Source organism: Dendropsophus ebraccatus, chromosome 10 (assembly GCF_027789765.1).
Source record: "Dendropsophus ebraccatus isolate aDenEbr1 chromosome 10, aDenEbr1.pat, whole genome shotgun sequence".
NCBI lineage: Eukaryota > Metazoa > Chordata > Amphibia > Anura > Hylidae > Dendropsophus > Dendropsophus ebraccatus.
Window position 1 is genome coordinate 87544089 of NC_091463.1, and position 25225 is coordinate 87569313.

Sequence of the window (25225 nt, forward strand, 5' to 3'; positions counted from 1 at the left end):
AAAAGGCTGCCGACGCGCGTGCACACCGGCAGCCTTTTCATTGGCTGGATCGCATCACATGGCTTCCAGCTTGCTTAGCCAATCAGAGCTGAGCAAGCTGAAAGCCATGTCATGCATTCATTCTAAATGAAGACGCGGAAGCAGAGGAAGACCAGACCCACCCAGAGGAAGACAACATTGGCGTCGGGAGAAGAGGACGGGGTCAACAGTAAATGCATAAGTATAGTTTTTCTTTTACTTCCGGGGGAAGGAAAGAGGCCGAACGGCTCCAGGCAGATGACTAACACGTTATATAACTTTGTAATGTGAAAGTTAAGGAGGAAAAAAATGTGGGAGTTGTCCTTTAACAACAGCTTGGACAAGTTGTTGCCCCCCCCCCCAAATAATAATGTACAAATTTAATTAAATTACAAAAAAAAAAAAAAACACAAAAACTAAATATTAATGCCTGACTGTGATTCGTAAATACTCAAAAAAGTTGTTGCACCCCCTGACACAATTGATAATCGATGGCCTTGTAAGAACACAAAATGGTTTAAAAGGTCAAAACAACTGGTTTATTAACATTAAGACACATCAAGCGCATATATGAGACTTCACCGCTGCTATAGGTCAATATTCATATAAGTCCTCAGATCTCGCTCCCAGGCCTTAGCCTTTGCCTCCTTCCTCCTCTCCTCTTTCCTGCTGACAGTAGCCACTCTTTCAGTTCTGTGTGTTATAGCCGGCCTGGCCACTGCCGTGGGGTCATTAGCAGAAAAATGGGTGACTTTTGGCTTCTCGTTACTTTGGAACCCGAGGCCTTTTTGGTCTCTCTTGAGAACAGTCTGTACAGGGAACTTCCTGCCTGTGCCACTGGGCCCCAGCCCTGCCTCCGAATCCCAGCCCTCCTTCAGCATCATCTTATAGCCGATGTTATTTTGTGGGATGACGTAGTAAGTGGGAGGAAGCTTCTTCTTTTTGTTGAAGAGATGCACTGTGGAGCGTTCGTGAATTTCGATGCTGTCTTCTTGGTAGTGGGTCTTACAGACGTCACAGTATTTTCTTTCCGGGGGGTTTTGTGCTCTGTGTGGAGAATAGATGTGATGGTTAGTGACACGGAATGTAACGCAATTTTCTTTTCATATGAAAATTAATTTCCCACAAATTAATATGCAAATTACCAAAATTTACCATTTTCCCTAATATTTTTAGCCAAAACTAGAAGAGGAAGAAAAAAAAAAGATATAAGGGTATATATATATATATATATATATATATATATATATATATATATATAAGAGTAATTCACATGGATAACTTGCCACGGATCCCGCCACTCACCCCCGCTTGATTCTCCGCCTGCCCCCTAGACTCTATTCTATGCTCAGGCGGATTCCGCTGTCCTCCCAAAGAATTGACATGTCAAGTCCAGGTGACATGGAGCCGGGAGTCGATGTGCTAAGCGAGTACTTCTCCTGGCTCATTTATGTGGTTGGTCCCAGTCTCAATATTTAGACCCCGACCTTTTGCAGACTTGTGATATAATCACGACAAAGCTTGTAATTATTATTATTTTTTTTTTTATCCACAAGACAAGCAGCTGAAGGGTAAAATCCCCTTCACACATCATGAAATTTATCTTTTTTTTTTTTTTTTAAATCAAGAAATCCGGATTCCTGACCCAAAGGGTTGCATTGTGCCTGGACACCCTTCAGGATTTTATTTTTGGAAAATAGGTCAGGATTATATAGATCCTGTCTAGAAATGAGTGAGCACACTCAAAGAGTATACTACTTGCTCGAGCATAAGGCTACTTAGGTGCTTGTTAACAAAAATAAGGTTGCTGGGGTGCTTGTTAACAAAAAGTTTAAAGGGGTTATCCAGCGCTACAAAAACATGGCCGCTTTCTTCCAGAGACAGCATGACTCTCGTCTCCAGTTCAGGTGTGGTTTGCAACTAAGTTCCATTCACTTCAATGGAAATGGGTTACAAAACCTGCACCCAAACTGGAGACAAGAGAGGGGCTGTCTCTGGAAGAAAGTGGCCATTTTTGTGTAGCGCTGGATAACCCCTTGAAATCGCATGGGGGCCGATGCAGGCAAATTATACTTACCACGACAGTTTTCTATCTATCTTCACTATTGCCGCTCAGCCAATCAGTGGCTGAGGCGGGACACTGCTGCAACCACTGAGCAGCAATAATGAAGATAGAAAACTGGTGCTGTAAGTATAATTTCTTAACTTTCCCCACCCCCCTACAGAGCACAGTCTTTCACCCAGGGGTTAACTTAACCCAAAGGGGGCCAGACTGTAACTTTCAGGTTAACCAGATACCGTCCGCTCTGCTGAGCAAGGGGCACTTGGTTAAATGCTAGAGTCTCCTATTGTTTTCAACGGGGCTCGTTATGTGAGTCGAGCACTGGAGCATTGAAAAATGAGTAAAAACTTGAGTAACGAGGACTCGAGCCATTTAGTGCTTGATGAACTCTAGTCCTGTTCTATTTTCTTCCAGAATTCTGGCACAAAAGCCCCTTAGAGCACTATGGGAACATCCGGAATTCCGGACAGCTCCGGATGCATATCCAGGCGAGTGTCACTGAGTGCTGCGCCTGGCCATTTAACTCTATGCAATCCTAATCACAAGTGCGTACAGATAAATGCAGCGCTGGGTTAAACCGGGTGAGATTGGTTACCAGTGTTAGAAAGGAGTCATTGGTTACCAGCACTGGTGGCCAGAGGCAGCTAAATACCTCAGGCAACAAGAGGCCACTTTCCCCCCCCAGCGTTGCGACACATGAGTGACATCACTTGTGCGCTTGCAGTGTAGGGAGGAAATGGGAGAAGCTAGAGAAGAGCACTGATGCAGCAGGTAAGTATAGCTTTTTTTCTCTTCAATTTTTACAGTCAGGAAATACTTACCGTTTCCTGAAGGCTCCTGAAAGACTTCCTTATCAGTATTTCCTGACTGTAAAAATGGTCACAGAAGTGTGCACGGGGCCTAAGACAGTGGCTCGTAGGGTATTTTTATCACATTTTATCTAAAGGTCCACATAAACATTATACTTCTGTCGGCCATACCCACCCCTCCTGACTTTCCACTAACAGATTATGTCAGTAGAGATAGTGGTTGGGGTGATAGTAAATTACCATCTGACCCCATTGTTCTGGGAGAGGTAAGCCTCAGTCAGGGCTCTCAGGCTGCAACACAGGAACGCTCGGCTGTGCCAAACATTCCTGTTTATGGGGAGGATGGAGGGGTGGACGGAAGAGATAACTGAGGACCAAAGGTGTTTGATTATATTAAGAAATTCCCTTTCCAGTTAGACATGACCATCTGGCGGTTTTATTTCCCTATTCTTCTCCCAGCATTGTTCCCTTTCATCATCACACGGTTACAGCGTGCTACACTCTTCCTCATTTATTGTAAAATAAAATGTCCACTTCTTACCTAAAATACTGTACAGTAAATCTCTGCAAAAAGCCGTAATCTTATAAGCCATGGAAATGATAGCTTTATTATCTACAGCAAAACTGTGCACCCCCTTTATCCAGCTCTATTGTTATATTTCTATCGACATTGAGGTCACTATCATATGTATAATAAACATCTACGATTACACATACAGCATAATGTTAATGCAATATAGTCTACATACAGGGTTCTAATACACAGCTAGTCCACTCCGGGCCTAAGTTCAGGGAAATCGCCACCAGGCCTTCTAGTAGTGGAGTCCAAACTGCCTCAGCATCACATGGGACAAGTATAACACATGTAGGATCCAGTGACCCTGCCTGACACTCAAACCATCCGATGATGAGCGCCAAATTTAGATCTGTGTGCTGAATTCGAGAGCCAAATCTATGGTCGGTGCTTGTATACTCGGTGTCTCACCCTTATAGTGACTCTTTACCCACAATCTGTCCCCCCCCCAAAACCGCTTGTACCTTCAGATAGTGGCTTTTAATCCAAGATCTGTCCTGGGGTCAGTTCGGCAGGTGATGCGGTTATTGTCCTGAAAAACAACTTGTAAACTTGCCGCCCTGTGTCAAACTGCCGTGGCCTAGAGTGACTGTGCATTAGGCTGGCACCACCTCTCTGTCCCTCCTCCCCGCCCACTTTATCATTAGGAATGCTCCAGCCAAGTATTCTCCTATTCCTCACTTGTCTGAACACTGCACAGGTGCCTTAACAATCCAGCCCATGTGCCCTGCTGACACAGGTGAGGAATAGTAGAAAATCTGACTGGAGCTTTCCTAATGATGAAGAGGGCGGGGAGGAGGGACAGAGAGGTTGTGCCAGGCTAATGCATACACAATCTAGGCCACGCCAGTTTGACACAGGGCTGCAAGCTTAAAAGTTGTTTTTCAGGACAATAACTGCATCACCTGCCGAATGGACCCCAGGACAGATCTTGGATTAAAAGCAGCTATCCGAAGGTGCAAGTGGTTTGGGGGGGGGGCAGATTGTGGGTACAGAGTCGCTTTAAAGCTATAACCTTGGGCCATGAGAGATTATTTTTTTTAACTTTTTAAAACAGACTATCTATTTTACCTTACGTATTGCAAAACAAAGAGCTAAAAGTCATTCATTGTGAATAAAGTTATGTTTTGCTGCTTTGAAAAATAAAAAATAAAAGTCCCCTATAAACTCTTTAGAAAAGTGAGCCAAGTTAGGCCAGGTTTACATCACGCTTGTGACTTCTGTGGCATTGTATATGTTAGCAACCTGTCAAAATAGGATGCCGAGTATATGATCATGGACAAGCGTAAGACCATAGACTTTGACCCCTTTTCGCATTTTCATGTACATGTACATCAGGGGTTGCTGCCTGTTATTGCAACACTGTGTACTTGTACGCTAGCACAGTATAGTACAGTCTAACACCGATATTAACCTCTTCCTACCCTGATCGTCCCCATCCACTGTTGATGTATCTAAAAATTGCCCCTGACCCCTGTTGCTGTACCTGATAATCTACCCTGTCCCCTGTTGCTGTACCTGATAGTATTACCTATCCTCCATTACTGTACCTATAGTCACCTCTGTTACTGTAACTGATCATCCCTGTCCCCTGTTGCTGCACCCGATCTTTGCTTCAGCTAATGTACCTGATAAGCTAGTGACTAAGTTTGGGTTCTTTTCCAGACTTAGGGCCAGTTCACACGGAGTAAAAGCGGTGGAATTCCGCAGCAGAACTCTACGCCGCGGAATACCACCTGCCTCAGCGACTTACAGTCTGTCTATGGGAGGCTTGTGCTTCTTCGTTTAAAGAATTGGAGCCTAAACTGCGGCAAACCACGCTTTCACACCTGAGCCCAAACACACACACACACACTATACATCACTAGCTAACTATGTTTGGATTATTAACGCCTATGGGGCCCTCACCTGTCCATACTCACATCCCCATATCATTCCATGTTGACAGATTGCCGACAACTCATCATGGCAGGGGTGATCCCCGATCCTGACTGACAGACCTCTTCCCAATTTGTTTACAGTAAGAGATCTGTCAATCATAGCTCCAGGGACCAGGAGCCCCATTGCTGGCCAAAAATACAACTACAATTATCCTGAAACGGCTCGGACATTCATCGACAATCAGAGACTGTTGTGATAATGGAGTCTGCCAGTGTTTTAAACTTCCAATCAGTCACATAGCATGAAACTACTGAAGCAGGGAGTTCCTTATTTTGACCTCATAAGCAACTGAAGTGACAGCAACCCCACTCACCTTGGAGTCAAGTTTTGAGGGCGATCTCGCAAGGAGTCCTGTAAGAGTTGGACTACGTCCTCATGGCCAGCCTCTTGTGCTAAGGTCAAAGCGTCCTTGCCTCTGGTTTCACAGACGCCAACCCAGGCGGCGCCTCTCTTCAGCAAATAACTTACTACCTCCTTCTTCCCTGCATAGGCAGCGGACATCATAGCCGTCCAGTAATAAATATCCTGGAAATTGACATCACAGTTCCCCGTCTCCAGTAGACGTTTCACCCCTTTCAGGTCTCCATGTTGCGAACATGTCAGTAGCTGGTGGCCGTTCCGCATGTCTGTGTCAGCGGAGACAGCCATGGCTGGTCTGTGCTGGGGTTGTCCTGCTGTTCCTTCATGTGTAGCTGGGGTGACCCGCCTGCGTTTTCGAGGTTTCTTGGACTTCTCCCCTTCACCGGACACAAGACTCTCATAGAAGGTTTTTGCCTCCTCCCCAGAGATGTTCACCTCTCTGTTCCGGGATGAATTCTTATTCCTTCGTTCTCCATTTTCCCATAAGTCTGATTTCTCCCGAGCTTTGGTGAATGTGATGAGTCGGGGGAAATTCATCTTCTTTTGGTGAGGAAATCTAAAGAAACTATAAAGTTACTAAAGGCATATATAAAAATAGACTGTATAATAAAAAATATATAACAACTAGCATACTTTAACCCCTTAGCGTACCTGGTACGTCATGGTGGAGCGAGGGGAGTTCAGAGAGGGGCCCGTCGCGCCGGGAGCATTCGGGGAGCGCCTCTATTAGCCGGCGTGGGTCCCAATGTCGCGCCAGCCAATTAGGCATTTAAATGCAGCTGTCAAACCCGACAGCTGCATATAAATGCTCTGCTCCCGCTGTCCCTGGTGTCTAGTGGGACGGATCTCCCCCCGCAATGCGATTACGGGGGGGGGAGATCCGTTCTTCTGGCCGGGCTGGGCCTCAGCGTCGCAATCACGCTGATCCCGGCTCGGCAATACATTACTCTGGTCTGCAGCAGGCCAAAGCAATGTATCAGAGATCTGACTGATCATTGCTGTGTATATACACAGCATTGATCTCTATGAGAGATCAATGCTGTGTATATAGAAGTCCCCCAAGTGGGCTTCTATTTAAAGTAAAAAAAAAAAAAAAAATGTTTAAAAGTTTAAATCACCCCCCCTTTCCCATTTTATAAATATAAATAAATAAACAAATTAACATATTTTGTATCGCCGCGTGCGTAATTGCCCAAACTATTAAATTGTCACATTTCTGATCTTGCACGGTAAACGGCGTAAGCGCAAAAAATTCCAAAGTGCAAAATTGCACATTTTTGGTTGCATCAAATCCAGAAAAAATGAAATAAAAAGCAATCAAAAAGTCGCATATATGCAAACAAGGTACCGATAGAAAGTACAGATCATGGCGCAGAAAATGACACCCCATAGACAAAAAAATAAAAGCGTTATAAGGCTGAGAATAGAGCATTTTTAAACACATTTAGTGTTTTTAAAAAGGTTTTAATTTTTTAAAAGCCGTCAGATAATATAAAAGTCACACAAGTTACATATCGTTATAATCGTACTGATATGAGCAACCTAGATAACATGTCAGTTTTACCACAGGGAGAATGGCGTAAACACAAAACTCCCTGAAATGAAAACAAATTCCTTTTTTTTTTTTCAATTTGACAGTGCAAATGATTTTTTTCCGGTTTCGCAGCGTATTTTATGGGAAAATAAAGTCTGTCACTGCAAAGTACAATTGGTGTCGCAAAAAATAAGGGGTTATATGGGTCTCTAGGTGAAAAACCGCAAGTGCTATGGCAAAAGTGCAAAAACGAAAATTGGCTTTGACCTTAAGGGGTTAATCCTTCACTTAATCCAAACAACACCAAGTGTGATCTAAAAAGGTAAAAGATCTCATGAGGTCACACTACCTTCCGATAGCAGCACAGAGGATTACAGGAGTCGGAGCAGGTAATACTATGAGAAGGCAGTTTGATCTGATGAGATATTTTAGGTTTTACACTGCTAGAGTCCCTCTGCGTTGTCTGAACTGTGACCGAGCGCTCGGGTTCTCGCTCCTTTAACGCTGAAATACGTTGAGTTGTTAGTCCATTCATTTATACGCTATATGACTGGGATCGTCGCAGAGGAACGGAGAATTTTCAGGAACAAAAGTCACCTGGAATTAAGGGGGGAATTAAAAGGGTTTATATCACGTAAAAAGGTCCTGAAGTGTTTTAAGTGTTCCTAACAATAGTGAAAGTGATATACTTGCAGATTCTGTGCCTGTTTACTCAGTCCTTCATCTTCCTGTGTCCGGGAGGAACAGGAGAGACTGGGGGAGGGATTTGGAGGAGGCACAGGTCATGTGACTGCAGTGTAGAGGCTGTATACTACAATCCCCAGCATGCCTTGCATTGTCTCTCCTCCCCCTCGCTGTCTGATCACTGCATTGAGTCTCCTTCCCCCTGCTGTGTCTCCAGCCCCTGCTCCTCCTCCATTCTGGCTTCTCATGTTACTATGCTAAGAGCAGTGGGAAAGCGGAGCACTAGGAGCAAGGATATCACTCTGGGAATTAAAGGGGTTACCCCATGATTGAAATGTATCATCACAGGATAGACGATAAGTGGGAACTCCGCTGATCACAAGAACGTGAATGGAGCTGCTGTCGAGCATGTGTGCTGCTCCTCCGTTCCCTCACTATGGGACTGATATAGGTGGCCGAGTGTTGCCTGCAGCCGTATCCATCAGCCGCACAGTGAGTGAGTGTGTCCTGTAATGCTGCGTTTACACGGAACGTTTATAGTTTGAAACTTCGCAATAACGATCGCATTTGCGCGATAATCGTTCCATGTAAACACAGCAAACGATCAAGCGACGAGCGAGAAATCGTTCATTTTGATCTTTCAACATGTTCTCAAATCGTCGTTCGCTAAAAATTTCGCTTCGTGTAAACAGTTTCAAAAATTCACCCTATGTGAGAGATGGGCTTAAGCGATCTTGAAACTGATCGCAATAACGATTTTTCGAACAATTTGTCTACCGATTTATTCGTCTAAACGCTGATTGTTCTAAAAACCAAATCGTTTCAAAATCGTTAAACGATCAATTGGGCGAATTATCGCTTCGCGTAAACGCAGCATGAGGGTCTATTAGACAAAGCCATTTTTAACGATTAACGAATAACGATCACAAACAAGATTGTTTTTTGTTAATCTGAAATCGTTCTTACACCATATTACGGTCCTTTTACACAAAGCCATAATTCGCCCAATCGGTCGTTTAACGATTTTGAAGCAACGATTTGGTTTTTATAATGATCAGCATTTAGTCGAATAAATCGTTCGAAAAATCGTTTTTAAGATCTCTTAAGCCCGTCTCACACATAGGGGGAATCTTTTAAAGACTGTTTACACGAAGCGTTCTGCAAATTTTTAGCGAACGACCAACGACGATTCGAGAACAAATGAAAGATCAAAATGAACGATTTCTCGCTCGTCGCTTGATCGTTGCTGTGTTTACATGGAACGATTATCGCTCAAATGCGATTGTTATTGCGAAAATTCAAACGATAATCGTTCCGTGTAAACGCAGCATAACACAGAACGATAGTAACTAGTTACGATTGGTATTACCATGGTTAACCCTATCTGATTCCAGCAAAAGAAGGAACAACGTGCAATTACACAACTGAACAAATGCGGAATTACAGCGAACATTTAGCAAACAGTTAACAATGGTTTTAGGGTCAGATCTAAATCGACGACACACATCGATTTTTACATTGTTGCCTGCAATTACACAGAAAGATATTATTTAAATTCGAACAATATAATTTCGCATGACAATAGGGCGTGTAATAGGGCCCTAAGCATCAGAACACGGAGGGGTTCGACTGCTGGGACCCCCTATGAATTGTAATACCACACACAACCTGGGGACAGGGGTGGCGCTGTTTTAGCAAGAAATTAGCTGTGTATTTTCTAATTCTAGACCAACACTCCATTCAGGGGATCAGCAAGATAACGTTAAATGATGCTGGAAATATCATCATCCCAAACATCACTCTCCCTTCAATCCAGCTTGTTGCATAGACCTACGATGGAGCCCATCAACAAGTTGGATCAATCAGTGAGCCAGGGGGGGTGAAGTGCTCAGTTGCGTGCTTCACTCAGATCTACGCAGAGATCTGTGAGGGTTTTCTGATCTGATGAAAACATTTGACACAACTAAGTGACCCTCTCGATACTACCATCTTGGATTCAACATCGGTTAGGGTACTATTACACAGGCCCGATCATTTTAGTAAACAAGCGCCAATCGGTGCTCGTTTACTGGACCTATTAGGGTCCATATACACAGAAAGATTATCTGACAGATTATCTGCCAAAGATTTCAAGGCAAAGCCAGAAAGACTATAAACAGAGATCAGTGTGTACAGGAAAGACTGAGATTTTTACTCCTTTCAAATCCATTCCTGGCTTTGGCTACAAATCTTTGGCAGATAATCTGTCTATGTAAATGACCCTTAGAGGGCCCGATAATTGGGCAGTAAGGACTGCATGGACATTATTAGCAATGTCCATGCAGCCCTTGCCCAAACACCTGATACCTTACCTCCGCTGCGGTTCCGGCCTGTGATTGGCTGAACTGCCTGTCAGCGGACAGGCTGCTTAGACGCTGCAGCCGCCGGGATCAGGAGGCTGCGCAGCACAGGAAAGAAGATCAGGAACGGGGAGAGGTAAGTGTTTGGGCAATCATCAGCCACACATCATTATTACACGTAGCGATGAGCGGTCAGTGGTTTAGGTCCAAAGCTAAACCAACGATTAGCCGATGATCGTTTCATCGGCTGATCAATGATCAATGGTCCGATTATCGCTCCGTATAATAGGGCCCTTATTCAGCTGGTAAGGGAGGGGCGTGACACATCGGACCATAGAGAATGTCACCGCGTGCGTCACGATGATGGAACTTTATTGGTTCTTATACTAAGTTGTGATTGTTCTTCTGTACAAGTAACGTGAATGATGGCAGACGTCCAATCACACCCTACAGAGATCATGAATGAAGCGACATTTCATCACCGATGACTCCAACCAGACAGGCCGCCCATTACCTACGTCTACCAAACCTTCTGCTAGCTTCTAAGAAACAGGCCCTGCCACCTCTGGGTGTTCCTGTGTAATATTTCCTGTAGTAGCCCTGCCTGTCCAGTCTACACTTACGGACAGTAAGCCATAGTCGTCGTCCTCTTCTGCCAGAGCCGTCACTTCCTGACCTCTGTATTATTATAGTTCCAGGAAGATGACACCTCACCAGCCTCAAACCACAAAACGGTCATGTCATCCATAACAGGGGCATTATTTATTTATTTATTATTGGCTTTTTTTTTTCTATATTTAGACAGAACGAGCGGAACACTAGAGGCAATCAATGGTGAGGGGTAAAAGGTAGAGACAAGGTGATTGGTCAGAATGAGATGCCGGGGAAGTCAGTGATGGCATGGGTGCAGTGAGCTGGTTTATATCAGCAAAGAGCATGCGCATTTATAGATATAGAGGCATATGAGGCATATCAGGGCTTGGGGATACCAGCGCTCCTCCCCCCCTGATGTTGTAAGACTACAAATCCCAGAATGCTCTGTGGTCTTAAAATAGCTACAATATAGGATATAAAAAATAAATTAAAAAAAATCACTGACCCCTTCCCAAGAGAATTTAGATTTAAATTGAGAGACATAAGTGGCTTATTTTCACGATAAGTTGTTGGCAAGTAAGTAATTTTTTTTTTTTTTCGAATTTTATCTGAAAAATTAAAATTTTTTACACTTTTTAAATGACAGAATGAATGGCGGCGGGGGCGGACAGGAACTCCCAGCAGGCATATGGCGGCGGACAGAGGAGAAGAGCGGCACACCTCCCTGGCAGGCATATGGCGGCGGGGTGGACGGGGAGCAGAGCGGACAGGCCGGGGGAGCAGGAGGCATGTCGAAGGGCAGGGCGGACGGGACCGGAGGTGGACGGGGAGTGGAGCAGCACACCTCTTGGCAGACATATGGCATTGGGGCAGAAGGGGAAGCGGAGCGGACAGGCCAGGGGAGCAGGAGGTGTGTAGCAGGGGAAACAAGCGGAACAGGGAGCAGAGCGGACAGGCCAGGGGGAGCAGAAAGGCGATATGGTAAGCGAATTCTATGTCGCAGAAGGGAAATGATAGAGTTCATTCCATCGTTTTCCTGAAAGGGGTCAGTGATTTGATCAATGGAACGGCGCATTCATTTAATCATTTCCCAGGATTTGATCAAATCCCTGATTCTATCATTTCACTGCAAGATATATATCAGTGCAATACATATGTATTTTATTGCTCAGTGATCAGCTAGTCCAGCCTGCTTATGGCAGATTAGTCATGGTAGCTATAGAGGCCTAGTGAACTATTTGGACAACTATTGGTCGTAATAACCTGCGATTGCTGATTGGAACCCTAAACCAATGTATATAAATGCCAGAATCACTATTGATTGCAACATCTATACAGTTACATGGGCGGCACTGGACAGAATATTGATGGTGGATACCAGACGCCCAAAGCAACTGACACCTGCCAGGTATGGAGTGGGCTCAGTCCCCGACCTTATGCCATATGTCCCCACCCAATTCATGACATAGGCTAGGTTCACACTGCGTTTTCAGCATCCGTTTAACGGATCCGTTTTTTTAACGTCCAGAAAAATAGGGTCAGCAACGTTTTTTGGTCCGCCAAAAAAAAACGGATCCGTTTTTTTTTATAATGGAAGTCAATGGAAAAACGGATGCACACAAATGAATCCGTTTTTTGCAATCCGTTTTTCATGCGTTTTTTGCAAAAAACGGATGCGTTAAACGGATGCTGAAAACGCAGTGTGAACCTAGCCATACCTGTACATCAAGGGACGGGAAGTTACCCTGTTCCTATAACCTTTCATTTATGGTGGGTGACATCACAGGAGGACATCATCCAATGGTTTATTTAGTTTCTTCAGGGGATTTCATAATATTGGTAACATATATACAGTACGTATATATATATATATATATATATATATATATATATATATATATCATTGGACATGAGAATAATTTTCTCCGTTTCCCAGACTATCTTTCCACGATGATGGGAATTGTACAGCTTGAGGCTATGTGGGAATTGTACAGCTTGAGGCTATGTTCACACTACGCATATGTCCGGCCGGACATATACGTGTTAAACTCCGGCCAGGAATTTACGCAAGTTGCGGCCGGCTACGTACGGACCGCGAAATTACGCCTGTAGTCTACTTACGCTTCCCGAGCTCCCTACAAAATGAAGAAATCACCACTACGTACGGGACCGCATGTAACGCTACGGGCGTAAGTTACGGCTTATTCGTCCTTAAACAATGGTCTGGTTCATTTTTTACAGCGCCGCGTACGATCCGGGCGTAAGTTCGTACGTAGTGTGAATGGTGCAGCCGTACATCGTATACTTTCCATTGTATGCAAACTACGTAAGTCTCCGGCCGCTTATTCACGGAACGCGCTACGTCCGGAGACTTACGTAGTGTGAACATAGCCTCAGGCAGCGGGTTTCACATCCCTGCTTTAGATACTGGATGACAGCGTTAAAGCCGCTATTGGCTGTCTCCTGCCCCCAGCACCCTGCCCTGGTCCCCGCTCACTGACTGCTCTCTCTCTTGTGGCTACAATAACTTTATTAAATATAATGTACAGAGGACGCTCAGTGGAAATTGGCCATTTCTGCCAACAATTTATGGCCAGTTTTAGTGCTGGCCTCTAGGGGGCAGAGCATGACAGGGATTCAATGATATAAGTCAGGCTCCATCCTGTCTCTGTTGCACAACCCAAATACTGTGCATCTGTTCTGCCTGGAACAGGAACCAACAATAGAGGAGACAATGATCTAACAGGTTCACGTGGGTCACTGACATTATTACAGCCACTCACATCCGCAAATAATAGACTGGGAGATTTGCTTTTCATATTACACTATAATAACCTCCTGCGTCATATAGGATTTATAGTAAGAAAACAGGGCCCATCCGGTAGCAGGCTGGGGTGTGTGTGTGTGTGTGTGTGTGTGTATGTGTGTGTGTGTGTGTGTCTCTACTGTCCCTGGAGAAGCTTGGATGGAAAGGGGGAATTCATTTGAATATTTTTGAAAACTATAATGTAAATTGAGGTACCTTGTAATATTTACTGTTTTCCTATGGGAAATAAATAAAAGCATAAATAAAAAAACAGATTATGAGATTTGCTTTTCATGTTACACTATAAAAACCTCATATGGTAATTTTAATTAAAGAAAACGGGCCCGATTCGGTAGCAGGCCCCATCCGGTAATAGGCCACATTCAGAAGCAGGCCACATCCGGTAACAGGCCACATCTGGTAACAGGCCACATCCAGTAACAGGCCCTATCTAGGTTTTAAAGTGCAAACACAGTACACGTATCCACTCGGGGAGTGTGTTCAGCTGCACCCCATTATTATATCGTAGAATTCACAGAAGGTGGTGCAAAAATAATATATAAAACCTAACGTTTATTAAATACAAATAAAATTATACCCCACGTAAACGGACCAACACACAACACGAAACAAAAGGTAAATCTGCAATCACTGTTCTCAATAGTATACACCTAGAACCATAAACTGTTGTCTCAGTGTGCTGCTTCAGCCATGGTCATAGGTTTCCAGGGTAGAAGGATACACTCGGAGTAGGGACCATATAACCCTATTATGCCCTAACCGAGTGGTATGTAGATACTACCCCTACTCGCACAGGGGGGAACGGGGCACTCGCCCTAACAAGGGCGACCCCTACCCTGGTCTACCCCTTGGTGAATCAACCCCCTGTTATGCCCTAAACACTTTGTCTTTCTTTCTTACTTTAACAGTTAAGCCCCAGCTATAACTATTCCCTGCATTGTACCTTGCCTCCTTGAGAAATCCGGCTATCTGGAGGAAACGCGTCGGAGGGTAAGGGACCAGTGTTACTGCTTTTAGGGCATAACAGGGGGCTGATTCACCAAGGGGTAGACCAGGGTATATGGTCCCTACTCCGAGTGTATCCTTCTACCCTGGTGTTATTAGTAACCTATGACCATGGCTGAAGCAGCACACTGAGACAACAGTTTATGGTTCTAGGTGTATACTATTGAGAACAGTGATTGCAGATTTACCTTTTGTTTCTTGTTGTGTGTTGGTCCGTTTACGTGGGGTATAATTTTATTTGTATTTAATAAACGTTAGGTTTTATATATTATTTGTGCACCCCCTTCTGTGAATCCTATCTAGGTTTTGCAGAAAGAATCATGTAGATGTAGTTAGCAGCATATGGCAGATGCTGGATTTATAGCTATGAGATTTGTGTCATTGGGGATGGGGCACTACATATCCCAGCAGACTCTGCTCTTAGTTTCCCAATCAGGGGTAAATATATTATATAAAGTGTGATGAGTTGCGGGCAAGGATGGCATCATATAGTAAGAGGAAGTGGATATTCCTCACAGATTTCTATAAATTCTTGTATATCCAGATAATGACATATAACGAACGAGTTGTCTAGAAATCATGATTTACACAATATAAGTTCTGGAGGGTTCTGTTCACACTAGTGTTAGGAGCCTTTGTCTATTACTGCCAGAGAAAATACTAGAAACCAGAAGCCAAAGGATAGGCTAACGTACCTGCGTCAGAACGTACCAGGTAATCCCCTTTATTAAGCATATGTGAGGCGTTTTGATACCCCCATTTCTCTGAGAGCGCAGAACAGAAAAAAAGGAGTTAAAATACACACAAATACACCACCATTTGGCAGTGACAATCTTTATTATGCACGGGCCAATTCGCACCCGGAACAGGTTATGTGTGCCTTAAAAAAAGGATTGTCTTTTAGGGTACAAACCCACTTGACGTATTTGCTGCGTGAATCAGTCTTAAAAATAAGCAGGCAAAACGCAGGTTGGCTTTATACGATTGTTCTGCGTTAAAATACGCAATTGCGTATTTTTTGAAGCATGAAGCTTGTTGTTAGCAAAGCATCACTTGTTAACAACCTGTGTGAAAAACGCATGTAGCTTTGTGCTTTAAAAATACGCAATTGCGTATTTTAACACAGAACAATTGTATAAAGCCAACCTGCGTTTTGCCTGCTTATTTTTAAGACTGATTCACGCAGCAAATACGTCAAGTGGGTTTGTACCCTTAAACCCAAGTTGTCTGGTACGTTGTGACTGTGCCAGGGCAAGAGTGCAGTCTCCAAGTCCTTCAGTCTTGACTTTAGCTTTAGGTTTCTGTATTTCACTGGTGGAAGTATCCTGATCCCCCGGAGGCAGGGGCGCCGCAATCATGAGGCGACCTGAATCGTCTGCCTCAGGCGGCGCCACCAGCTGTCACCATGGGGGCGGCATTCAGTGGCAGATTATAATATGAGCGGTTCGGCGGCCGCCCACATTATAATCCGCCACTGACTGTACCATGTACTGGAGCCCCCCCGCCCCCGGGCAGTATCTGTAATGAGATGTTGTGAGCGGGGGGGACTGTATTCATAAGCGCCGCGCTGTACTAAATCAGCCGCGCCGTGCTGATACTACAGTGCGGCGCTTATGAATACAGTCCCCCCCGCTCACAGCATCTCATTACAGATACTGCCCGGGGGCGGGGGGGCTCCAGTACATGCATTCCACGTCCGTGATCCGTCAGGATCACGGAACGTGGGAATGCAGCCTTTAGTCCCCCGGGTGATGCGCGGCTGCCGGAGGTGTCCCATCCTGTCCCCGGCAGCGCGCGCATCAGAGAGCTCCCCGTGCGCCGGAAGTCACAGCCACAGGCACACGGGGAGCTCTGTGATGCGCGCGCTGCCGGGGACAGGACGGGACACCCCGGGCAGCCGCACATCAGCCGGGACCAGACCAGAGAGGCTCGACGGGGGAACGGAGGGCAGGTGAGTTGTGTGCTGTTTTTTGTTTTATCTGCTGTGCAGGGGGGGGGGGGAGGAGAGGGGGACCATCTATAAGGTAGGGGGGGAAGAGGGGGACCATCTATAAGGGAGGGGGGAAAGAGGGGGACCATCTATAAGGGAGGGGGGAAAGAGGGGGACCATCTATAAGGGAGGGGGGAAAGAGGGGGACCATCTATAAGGGAGGGGGGAAAGAGGGGGACCATCTATAAGGGGGGGGGGAAGAGGGGGACCATCTATAAGGGAGGAGGGAAAGAGGGGGACCATCTATAAGGGAGGGGGACGATCTATAAGGGGGGGGGACCATCTATAAGGGAGAGGGAAGAGGGGGACCATCTATAGGGGGGGAAGGGGACCATCTATAAGGGAGGGGGGAAAGAGGGGGACGATCTATAAGGGAGGGGGGAAAGAGGGGGACGATCTATAAGGGGAAACCATCTATAAGGGAGGGGGAGAGGGAAGAGGGGGACTATCTATAGGGGGGGGAAGGGGACCATCTATAAGGGAGGGGGGAAAGAGGGGGACCATCTATAAGGGAGGGGGACGATCTATAAGGGGGGGGGACCATCTATAAGGGAGAGGGAAGAGGGGGACTATCTATAAGGGAGGGGGGAAAGAGGGGGACCATCTATAAGGGGGGGGCCATCTATAAGGGAGGGGGGAAAGAGGGGGACCATCTATAAGGGGGGGCCATCTATAAGGGAGGGGGAGAGGGAAGAGGGGGACTATATAGGGGGGGAAGGGGACCATCTATGAGGGAGGGGGGAAAGAGGGGGACCATCTATAGGGGAGGGGGACGATCTATAAGGGGGGGGGACCATCTATAAGGGGGGGAGAGGGAAGAGGGGGACCATCTATAGGGGGGGGGGGGAAGGGGACCATCTATAAGGGAGGGGGGAAAGAGGGGGACCATCTATAAGGGAGGGGGGAAAGAGGGGGACCATCTATAAGGGGGGGCCATCTATAAGGGAGGGGGGAAAGAGGGGGACCATCTATAAGGGAGGGGGACCGTCTATAAGGGGGGGGAAGAGGGGGACCATGTATAAGGGGGGGAGGGTGACCATCTATAAGGGAGGGGGAGAGGGAAGAGGGGGACCATCTATAAGGGAGGGGGGAGAGGGGGACCATGTATAAGGGGGGGAGGGGGACCATCTATAAGGGGGGGAAGAGGGGGACCATCTATAAGGGGGGAAGAGGGGGACCATCTCCTAAAAGATCAGCACCCTCCTCTCCTGACATCCTCTGTGCTGCTGGGACTTCTCCTATAGGATTAGCACCCTCCTCTCCTGACATCCTCTGTGCTGCTGGGACCTCTCCTATAGGATTAGCACCCTCATCTCCTGACATCCTCTGTGCTGCTGGGATCTCTCCTATAGGATTAGCCCCCTCCTCTCCTGACATCCTCTGTGCTGCTGGGACCTCTCCTATAAAGTCAGCCCCCTCCTCTCCTGACATCCTCTGTGCAGCAAGGGACCAAACATTATGTTTATTGGGGACAGCAGTGGGGGGGGGGGGGGGGGGGCAGTAGTGGATTATAATGTGGGCGGATTGACGGGGGGGGGGGGGGGGGGGGCGTCATTCTATAGTTCGCCTCGGGCAGCAGAGAGGCTAGAATCACCCCTGCCCGGAGGACATAAGCAGAAGATCCTCCGGTGACCTGAATAGTAACCCTTGACAACAAATTTTTCAAACGATTTGCTTCCTTGGACGTCTGTATCATGTAGAAATTTTAAGAAACATAAGGCTATATTTTTCTGATTTTGAAGCATTTAACAGGGTACTCCAGCGAAAAGCCTTTTCCCAGTAATTGAAACACATTACAGAGTTATATAACTTTGTAATATGCTTCCCTCACCTATCTATCTTTTCCCCACTAAGGCTACGTTCACACAGAGCAAAAGGGGCGGATTACGCGAGGAAATATTTCCGCCTGAAATCAGCTGACGCTGAATTCCGAGCAGAATATAAGCAGAATGCAAGCAGAATCCCTGCGTATTCAGCTAGGAAAGTGTTCAGCTCGTAATCAGCTCTTGACAAATTCAGCGCGGAATACTCGAGGAATCCGAGCTGAATCCGCATGCATTCAGCGCTGAAATTCAGCGAGTATTTGGCGAGTAAACTAGACTATACCAGAACATATACTGGAATCCTCCTCCCCCCCTTTTTTCCCCATTTCCGCGCTGATTCAGTGCGTAATTTCCGCTTGTATTACGCTTGTATTCCGCGCTGAAACAGAAAATTAGAGCCCCATTGGTTTGTATAGGCTTCCGCTAGCGGAAGAATGAACATGTTAATTCTTCTGGCGGAAAGCGGATTAGTTCAGTGCGGAAATTCCACTGTGTGAACTGCAGAGCAGAATTTCCATTCAACACAATGGAAATTAGCTCTGCACCTATTTTAACGGCTGAAATTTCAGCGCTGATTCAGCGCAGAAATTCAGCTGCTTTTGCTCTGTGTGAACGAGCCCTAAATCCCCCACCAGGAAGTGAAGTAAACTCATTTGAACCTAATGACTGTTGACCCCAGGCTGCTCTGTGGCAGCCATTTTGTGACAATGACATCATCAATGAGGGAGGTGGGTCTAAGCCCTATTAGGCCAGCCTCTCTTTGTCAGATGACTCAGGTTACTCAGCTCTGATTGGCTGAGCAAGATGTAAGCCATCTAACAGTTTTATAGAGTCAGTTACACATCATGGGAAAGCCCAAACCATAAGTAAAGAAAAAATAAAGCCACCAACTGGAGCTTTAGGGACCTGCAAACATTGGTTGCTAAACAGAAACTTTTGTACCAGGTGACAGCAGATGCCATGCTTAAAGTCTTGACGCCAGTAACTCTGCATTTACTTTTGACAAATATAAGCCCTGGGCCAAGTCATTGAGTTCTGGCTGTGTTATAAGGTGAGGATCACCAGACATACAAGTCTGAATCAGTGTCAGTCCTCATCGCTGACCCATGGACTGCAGCATCTTCATCGGCAGCCTCATCTAGACTCCATGTCTCTGGTGGCTTTGGTACTAGAAGAGAGTCATCATGTGTCACTGGTCTCATAGCTGAAGGCAGATTGGGAAGGTCAATGGATTCTTAGCAGAGAAACCACAGACATTGGTTAGACAGAAGTAACAGTTGGTCACATGACCCTTCTGTTCCCGCCATATCATTGGGACAGCAAACGTCATTGACTTGCGAGAACCTCTCAGCCGACATCTAAGAATAACAGCAGATCTCGCACAACAGATGTGAGGAGCCAAGGGTTTCTCTTGATCACCAATCTTGCATCCAAAGTACGGCTCATAGGCTTATATGTTGAGAGCTGTCAAGGTGCGTCTTTGAGACTTTTGGGGTTATTCCCACGTTCCGAGAAACACAGATAGCACAGATGGAAAAGCCCTGCAGGGCTCCAGATGGCGAATAAAATGGTCGCCAATGCGACTGATATTTTGCAAATGGCGCCCAGATTTATTAATCTGGGCGCCATTTGCGACTGGCCCCGGCGGCGGCGTGCTGTATCTTTAAGTCCGGGTCCCCGGGTGATGCGCGGCTGCCAGGGGTTTCCCGTCCTATCCCCGGCTGATGCGCGGCTGCCGGGGTTGTCCCGTCCTATCCCCGGCAGCGCGGCGCATCAGTGAGCTGCCTGGGGCCCTGACTTCCGGCACAGGAAGCGCGCGTCAGAGACGCTTCCTGTGTCAGAAGTCACAGCCCCGGCGTACAGGGAGCTCACTGATGCGCGCGCTGCCGGGGATAGGACGGAACACCCCCGGCAGCCGCGCATCAGCCGGGGATAGGACGGGACACCCCCGGCAGCCGCACATCAGCCGGGGACAGCGTCCGAAGAAGAAGAGGATCGCCGGGGGAGCGGGTTGTCAGGTGAGTTTGTGTGTTTGTTTCTTTTAAATACTGCTTAGCATAGAGGAAAGGGGGGGGGGGGGGGGGGCATCTATAATGGGGGGAGAAGAGGGGCCATCTTCAAGGGGGTGAGAGGGGGCTATCTATAAGGGGAGTGGGTATCTATAAGGGGGGGAGAAGAGGGGGCATCTATAATGGGGAGGAGGAGGGGGCATCTATAATGGGGGGGAGGAGGGGGCATCTCTAATGGGGGTAGAGGGGGTCATCTATAAGGGGAGGGGGTATCTATAAGGGGGGGGAGAAGAGGGGTATCTATAATGGGGAGGAGGAGGGGGCATCTATAATGGGGGGGAGGAGGGGGCATCTATAATGGGGGTAGAGGGGGGTCATCTATAAGGGGAGGGGGTATCTATAAGGGGGGGAGAAGAGGGGTATCTATAATGGGGGGGAGAGGGGGCATCTATAATGGGGGGGAGGAGGGGGCATCTATAATGGGGGTAGAGGGGGTCATCTATAAGGGGAGGGGGCCATCTATAAGTGTAGGGCAAACTGGCTGCAGACACTGGGAGATAGATATATGCACAATTATTATTATCAGGGCCCCTCAGGTGTCTGTATTGTAGGGGGTCACTTGCATTAGTCACTAGGTGAGAGATATATCTATCTATATACACATCTTGTGGGGGGTCACTATGGCTGCAGTCATAAGTCTAGCTCAGTATGTATAGACTGTTGCAAGCTTTTAAAGCGAACCTGTCACCCCCGGTGACGGGGTGACAGGCTCCCAACCCCCCGTTAGAACCCCCTATACTCACCTCATCGCGCCGGGTCCCGCTTCTGAAGATGGTCGGGTCACGGAGATCTCAGCCGCTGCAGCCCGACGCGCACACTGAGAGATGAGTCCAACGCTCATAGAGAATGACGGAGCGCTGGACTCTCCCGTCATTCTCTATGAGCGTTGGACTCATCTCTCAGCGCACGCCGGGCTGCAGCGGCTAAGATCTCCGTGACCCGGCCATCTTCAGAAGCGGGACCCGGCGCGATGAGGTGAGTATAGGGGGCTCTAACGTGGGGTTGGGAGCCTGTCACCCCGGCACGGGGGTCGACAGGTTCCCTTTAAGTTCAAGTTCAGAAGAGTAAGCCTCATTAAAAGGCTAGCCAAGTGAAGCTGAAGTACTGAGTCAGACTGTATATGGTTGTCAAGTTGCAAGTTTCCATGTTGAACATTTTCAAACTAAGAAAAGAAAGAATCTAAAGGAGGATGCCGTGGGTGGCCTCTGCACACAGTAAGTCCCATTTAACATAACATTAATTTTACATGGTTTAAAATGTTGGCGACCAAATATTCTATTTGGCGCCTAAATTTTTCAGGTTAGGAGCCAATGGCTCCCAGGTAAATTTTTTAGTCTGGAGCCCTGCCCTGTCGTGGAGCCTTTAACTACATGGCTGTGTTATTACAGTCATTTCCCCACTCCCGACACCATATTGATACTTCATGCCGCACAAGGAAAGACTCCACAACATGGCTTCCCCATCCGTGCTGTCTGTTTCACGGAACATTGGAATAGGCCCTAAGCGAGAACTCTCCACAAATGCTAGAGAAGGCATTGTGACTGTTCAGACATTGCCGATACATTTTATCTATATCAGATGGTACTATATTATAGCTGCTAAGATTTGAAATAACTTGCAGAATCTTTGCAAGCAGATATTGCAGCCTCTGCGGCAGCGTCCAGTCATGTCTAGTTGCCTAGTCTGTAACTATTTCACTGAAGTTTAGCAACATCAATGAAATGTAAGGAACTCATGGCCTTTGCTTCTCTATAAATTACATAACAGCACATTCTGGGTTTCCCCGAAAATAAGACAGTGCCTTATGTTTTTTTCCCCTCAAAAACAGGCACCATGGGGGAGATTTATCAAACTGGTGTAAAGTAGAATTGTCTTAGTTGCCCCTAGCAACCAATCAGATTCCACCTTTCATTTTTCAAAGATTTTGTGAGGAATGAAAAGTGGAATCTGACACCGGGACCAAGCAGGCGCGTTGGCAGCGTGTGACTGGACGTGCAGCAGAGTGTGGGGGGCCATGGACCTGTATGCCTGCAGCACTGACTGTGAAGGTCCACTAGGGGATTAAGTGAGTCTTGGGTGGTGGCGAGTGGCAAGGTGCAGCCTTACTTTCGGGGGTGCCCTAGTTTAGAGAAGGGGGTACCATATTTTTGTCCTTACTTTAGGCTAGGTGCGGTGTCTTATTTTAGGAGGGCGTTTTATTTTCGGGGAAACACAGTATATTGTGGACAATACCTGGACAGCTTGAAAATGACAATACCTGGACAGCTTGAAAATAAAAACACTCAAACAGAAGATTTAAAGAGGTATGCCTGTCCACCTTAGTTCCTCAGCATCAGTAAGATGGGCCTGAGTACGCCTTTAACCCCTAGACGACCTAGGGCGTACCGGTACGTCCTGAGCTATGAAGCGCGCTCCGTTCCGGAGCGCGGTTCATAGCAGGCAGCCGGCCCCTGACCATTAATGACACGCTGCAGCGGTCGTGCTGCAGCGGTCGCGCTGCAGCGTGACATTAACTCCTTAAACGCCGCGGGGGTCCCAATCTTTAAAACGGACCGCCGGAGGTCTCTTACCTGCCTCCGTGCGGTCCAATCGGCGATCTGCTGCACTGAGCCTGCACAGGCAGGCTCAATCAGCAGAACGCCGATAACCCTGATCAATGCTATACCTATGGCATAGCAATGATCAGTGTGGTAAATGAAAGTAAGGAATGTACAAGTCCCCCAAAGGGACTTAAAAAGTATTTAAAAAAAGGTAAAATCACTTACACACTACCCCAAAGCCCCTCCCCCAATAAAAGTTTAAATCACCCCCCTTTCCCATTATATAAATAAAACATAAAAATAAATAAACATATAATATACCGTAGCGTGTGTAATTGTCCGATCTATTAAAATATAACAAGCGTCATTGCGAATGGCGTAGACGAAAAGAGGGAAAAAAGTGCGCGGATTACCGATTTTATGTTACATTATATATAAAAAAAAAAATTATAAAAAGTGATCAAAATGTCCGATCTTCACAAATATGGTATTAATAAAAACTAGAGATCATGGCGGAAAAAATGACACCCCATACAGCCCCGTAGGTGTAAAAATAAAACTGTTATAAGCGTCACAATAGTCCCATTTTATTAATAATTAATTGCCGAAAAAAAGGATTCCATTAAAAAAATATATATAATATTAGAGAATCTGTGTAACCTGCATATGGTTGTGTTCGGACTGACCTATAGAGTAATAGTATCATGTCGCTGTTACCATATAGTGCATTACGTAGACACAGGAACCCCTCAAACTTTACCATATTGCATTCTTTTTTACGATTTCACCTATTTATATCTTCATAAATAATAATTTTGGGGTTCCATCATACATGTTATGGTAAAATGAAAGACTCCATTACAAAGTACAAACTATACCTATTTCTGTAACAAACAAGCCCTTACATGGCCCTGTAGATAGATAACTGAAAGTGCTGGAGCTCTTAGAAGGGGCGGAGGGAAATACAGAAGCGCAAAGATCAAAATTTGCGCGGTCCACTGCGTCATTTTGGGCCTGGTCCTCAAAGGGTTAAAGGGGTTATCCAGCGCTACAAAAACATGGCCACTTTTCCCCCTTTCTTGTCTCCAGATTGGGTGGGGTTTCAAACTCAGTTCTATTGAAGTAAATGGAGCTTAAAGGAGTTATCCAGCGCTACAATAACATGGCAACTTTCTTTCAGGGAGAGCCCAACTCTTGTCTCCAGCTTGGGTGGGGTTTTGCTGCTCAGTTCCATCAAAGTAAGTGAAGCTTAAAGGGGTAGTGCAGCGATAAAGAATTATTCACAGACTAACACACATTACAAAGTTATACAACTTTGTAATGTATGTTATGTCTGTGAATGGCCCCCTTCCCCGTGTCCCACCACCCCCACCCGTGTACCCGGAAGTGTGGTGCGCTATACTCACCTGTCACGTGCCAACACCCGTCTTCGATCTTCAGCGAGTGACGTCTTCTTTGGGCGGACGGCGAACAGCTCCGACTGTCCCGAATGCCGGTCGCCCTCTGCAGCGTCATCCGATGCTCAGCCGCGATTGGCTGAGCATAACTGTGCTCAGCCAATTGCGGCTGAGCACAGTTGTGACACGGCAGAGGGGGGACGGGCGTCAGGGATTCGGCCGGCCGTCCGAAGATGACGTTTGGCACAAGATGGCGGACGGCCCTCGACACAGATCAGGTAATGTATAGCGCACCACACTTCTGGGTACATGGGCGGGGGTGGTGGGACACGGGGAAGGGGGGGATTCAGAGACATAACATACATTACAAAGTTGTATAACTTTGTAATGTGTGTTATTATGCAAATAATTTCCCCATTAAGAAAAATAGTACATGATAGGTGATTATTGTGATCTGCAGCTCCGAACACATGAGATAAATGCAGGAGGTCTCACCATGGTCACTATACAATACAAACCAATGAGGAATCCACCTATGTGACTGACGATGTTGCGCGCCCAGAGAGGACACGGACTAGTGAGGCGATTCTCTGCCGCTGCAGTTATTTATATACTATAAGGACGCTGCTGTTCCCATAGCGACAAAGCGCTGATGACGT

At 46.5% G+C, this 25225-nt stretch overlaps 1 protein-coding gene across 6 annotated transcripts; it reads right to left on the reverse strand.

Annotated features, from left to right (window-relative positions):
- Nucleotides 1-534: 534 nt before the first annotated feature.
- Nucleotides 535-25215, reverse strand: GPANK1 (G-patch domain and ankyrin repeats 1). 6 transcript variants are annotated; one of them, XM_069943730.1, is made up of 4 exons: nt 7988-8065; nt 7648-7895; nt 5718-6320; nt 535-1065 (listed from the first exon to the last, which is right to left on the reverse strand). In XM_069943730.1, exons 3-4 carry the CDS (start codon nt 6299-6301, stop codon nt 606-608), a joined length of 1044 nt encoding a protein of 347 aa, XP_069799831.1. In that variant the 5' UTR covers nt 6302-6320; nt 7648-7895; nt 7988-8065; the 3' UTR covers nt 535-605. The 6 variants fall into 6 exon arrangements, with proteins under 6 accessions (XP_069799831.1, XP_069799835.1, XP_069799833.1 ...); XM_069943734.1 differs by lacking the exons at nt 7648-7895; nt 7988-8065 and adding an exon at nt 25100-25215; XM_069943732.1 differs by lacking the exons at nt 7648-7895; nt 7988-8065 and adding an exon at nt 25085-25215.
- Nucleotides 25216-25225: the final 10 nt, after the last annotated feature.

Excerpts from the sequence above, each read along its gene's own strand:
- GPANK1 (XM_069943734.1), bottom strand. The coding sequence starts at position 6,301 with ATGAATTTCCCCCGACTCATCACATTCACCAAAGCTCGGGAGAAATCA. Across the intron at positions 1,066-5,717 it reads CCTCAAAACTTGACTCCAAG|AGCACAAAACCCCCCGGAAA; the intron begins GTGAGTGGGGTT and ends TTCTCCACACAG.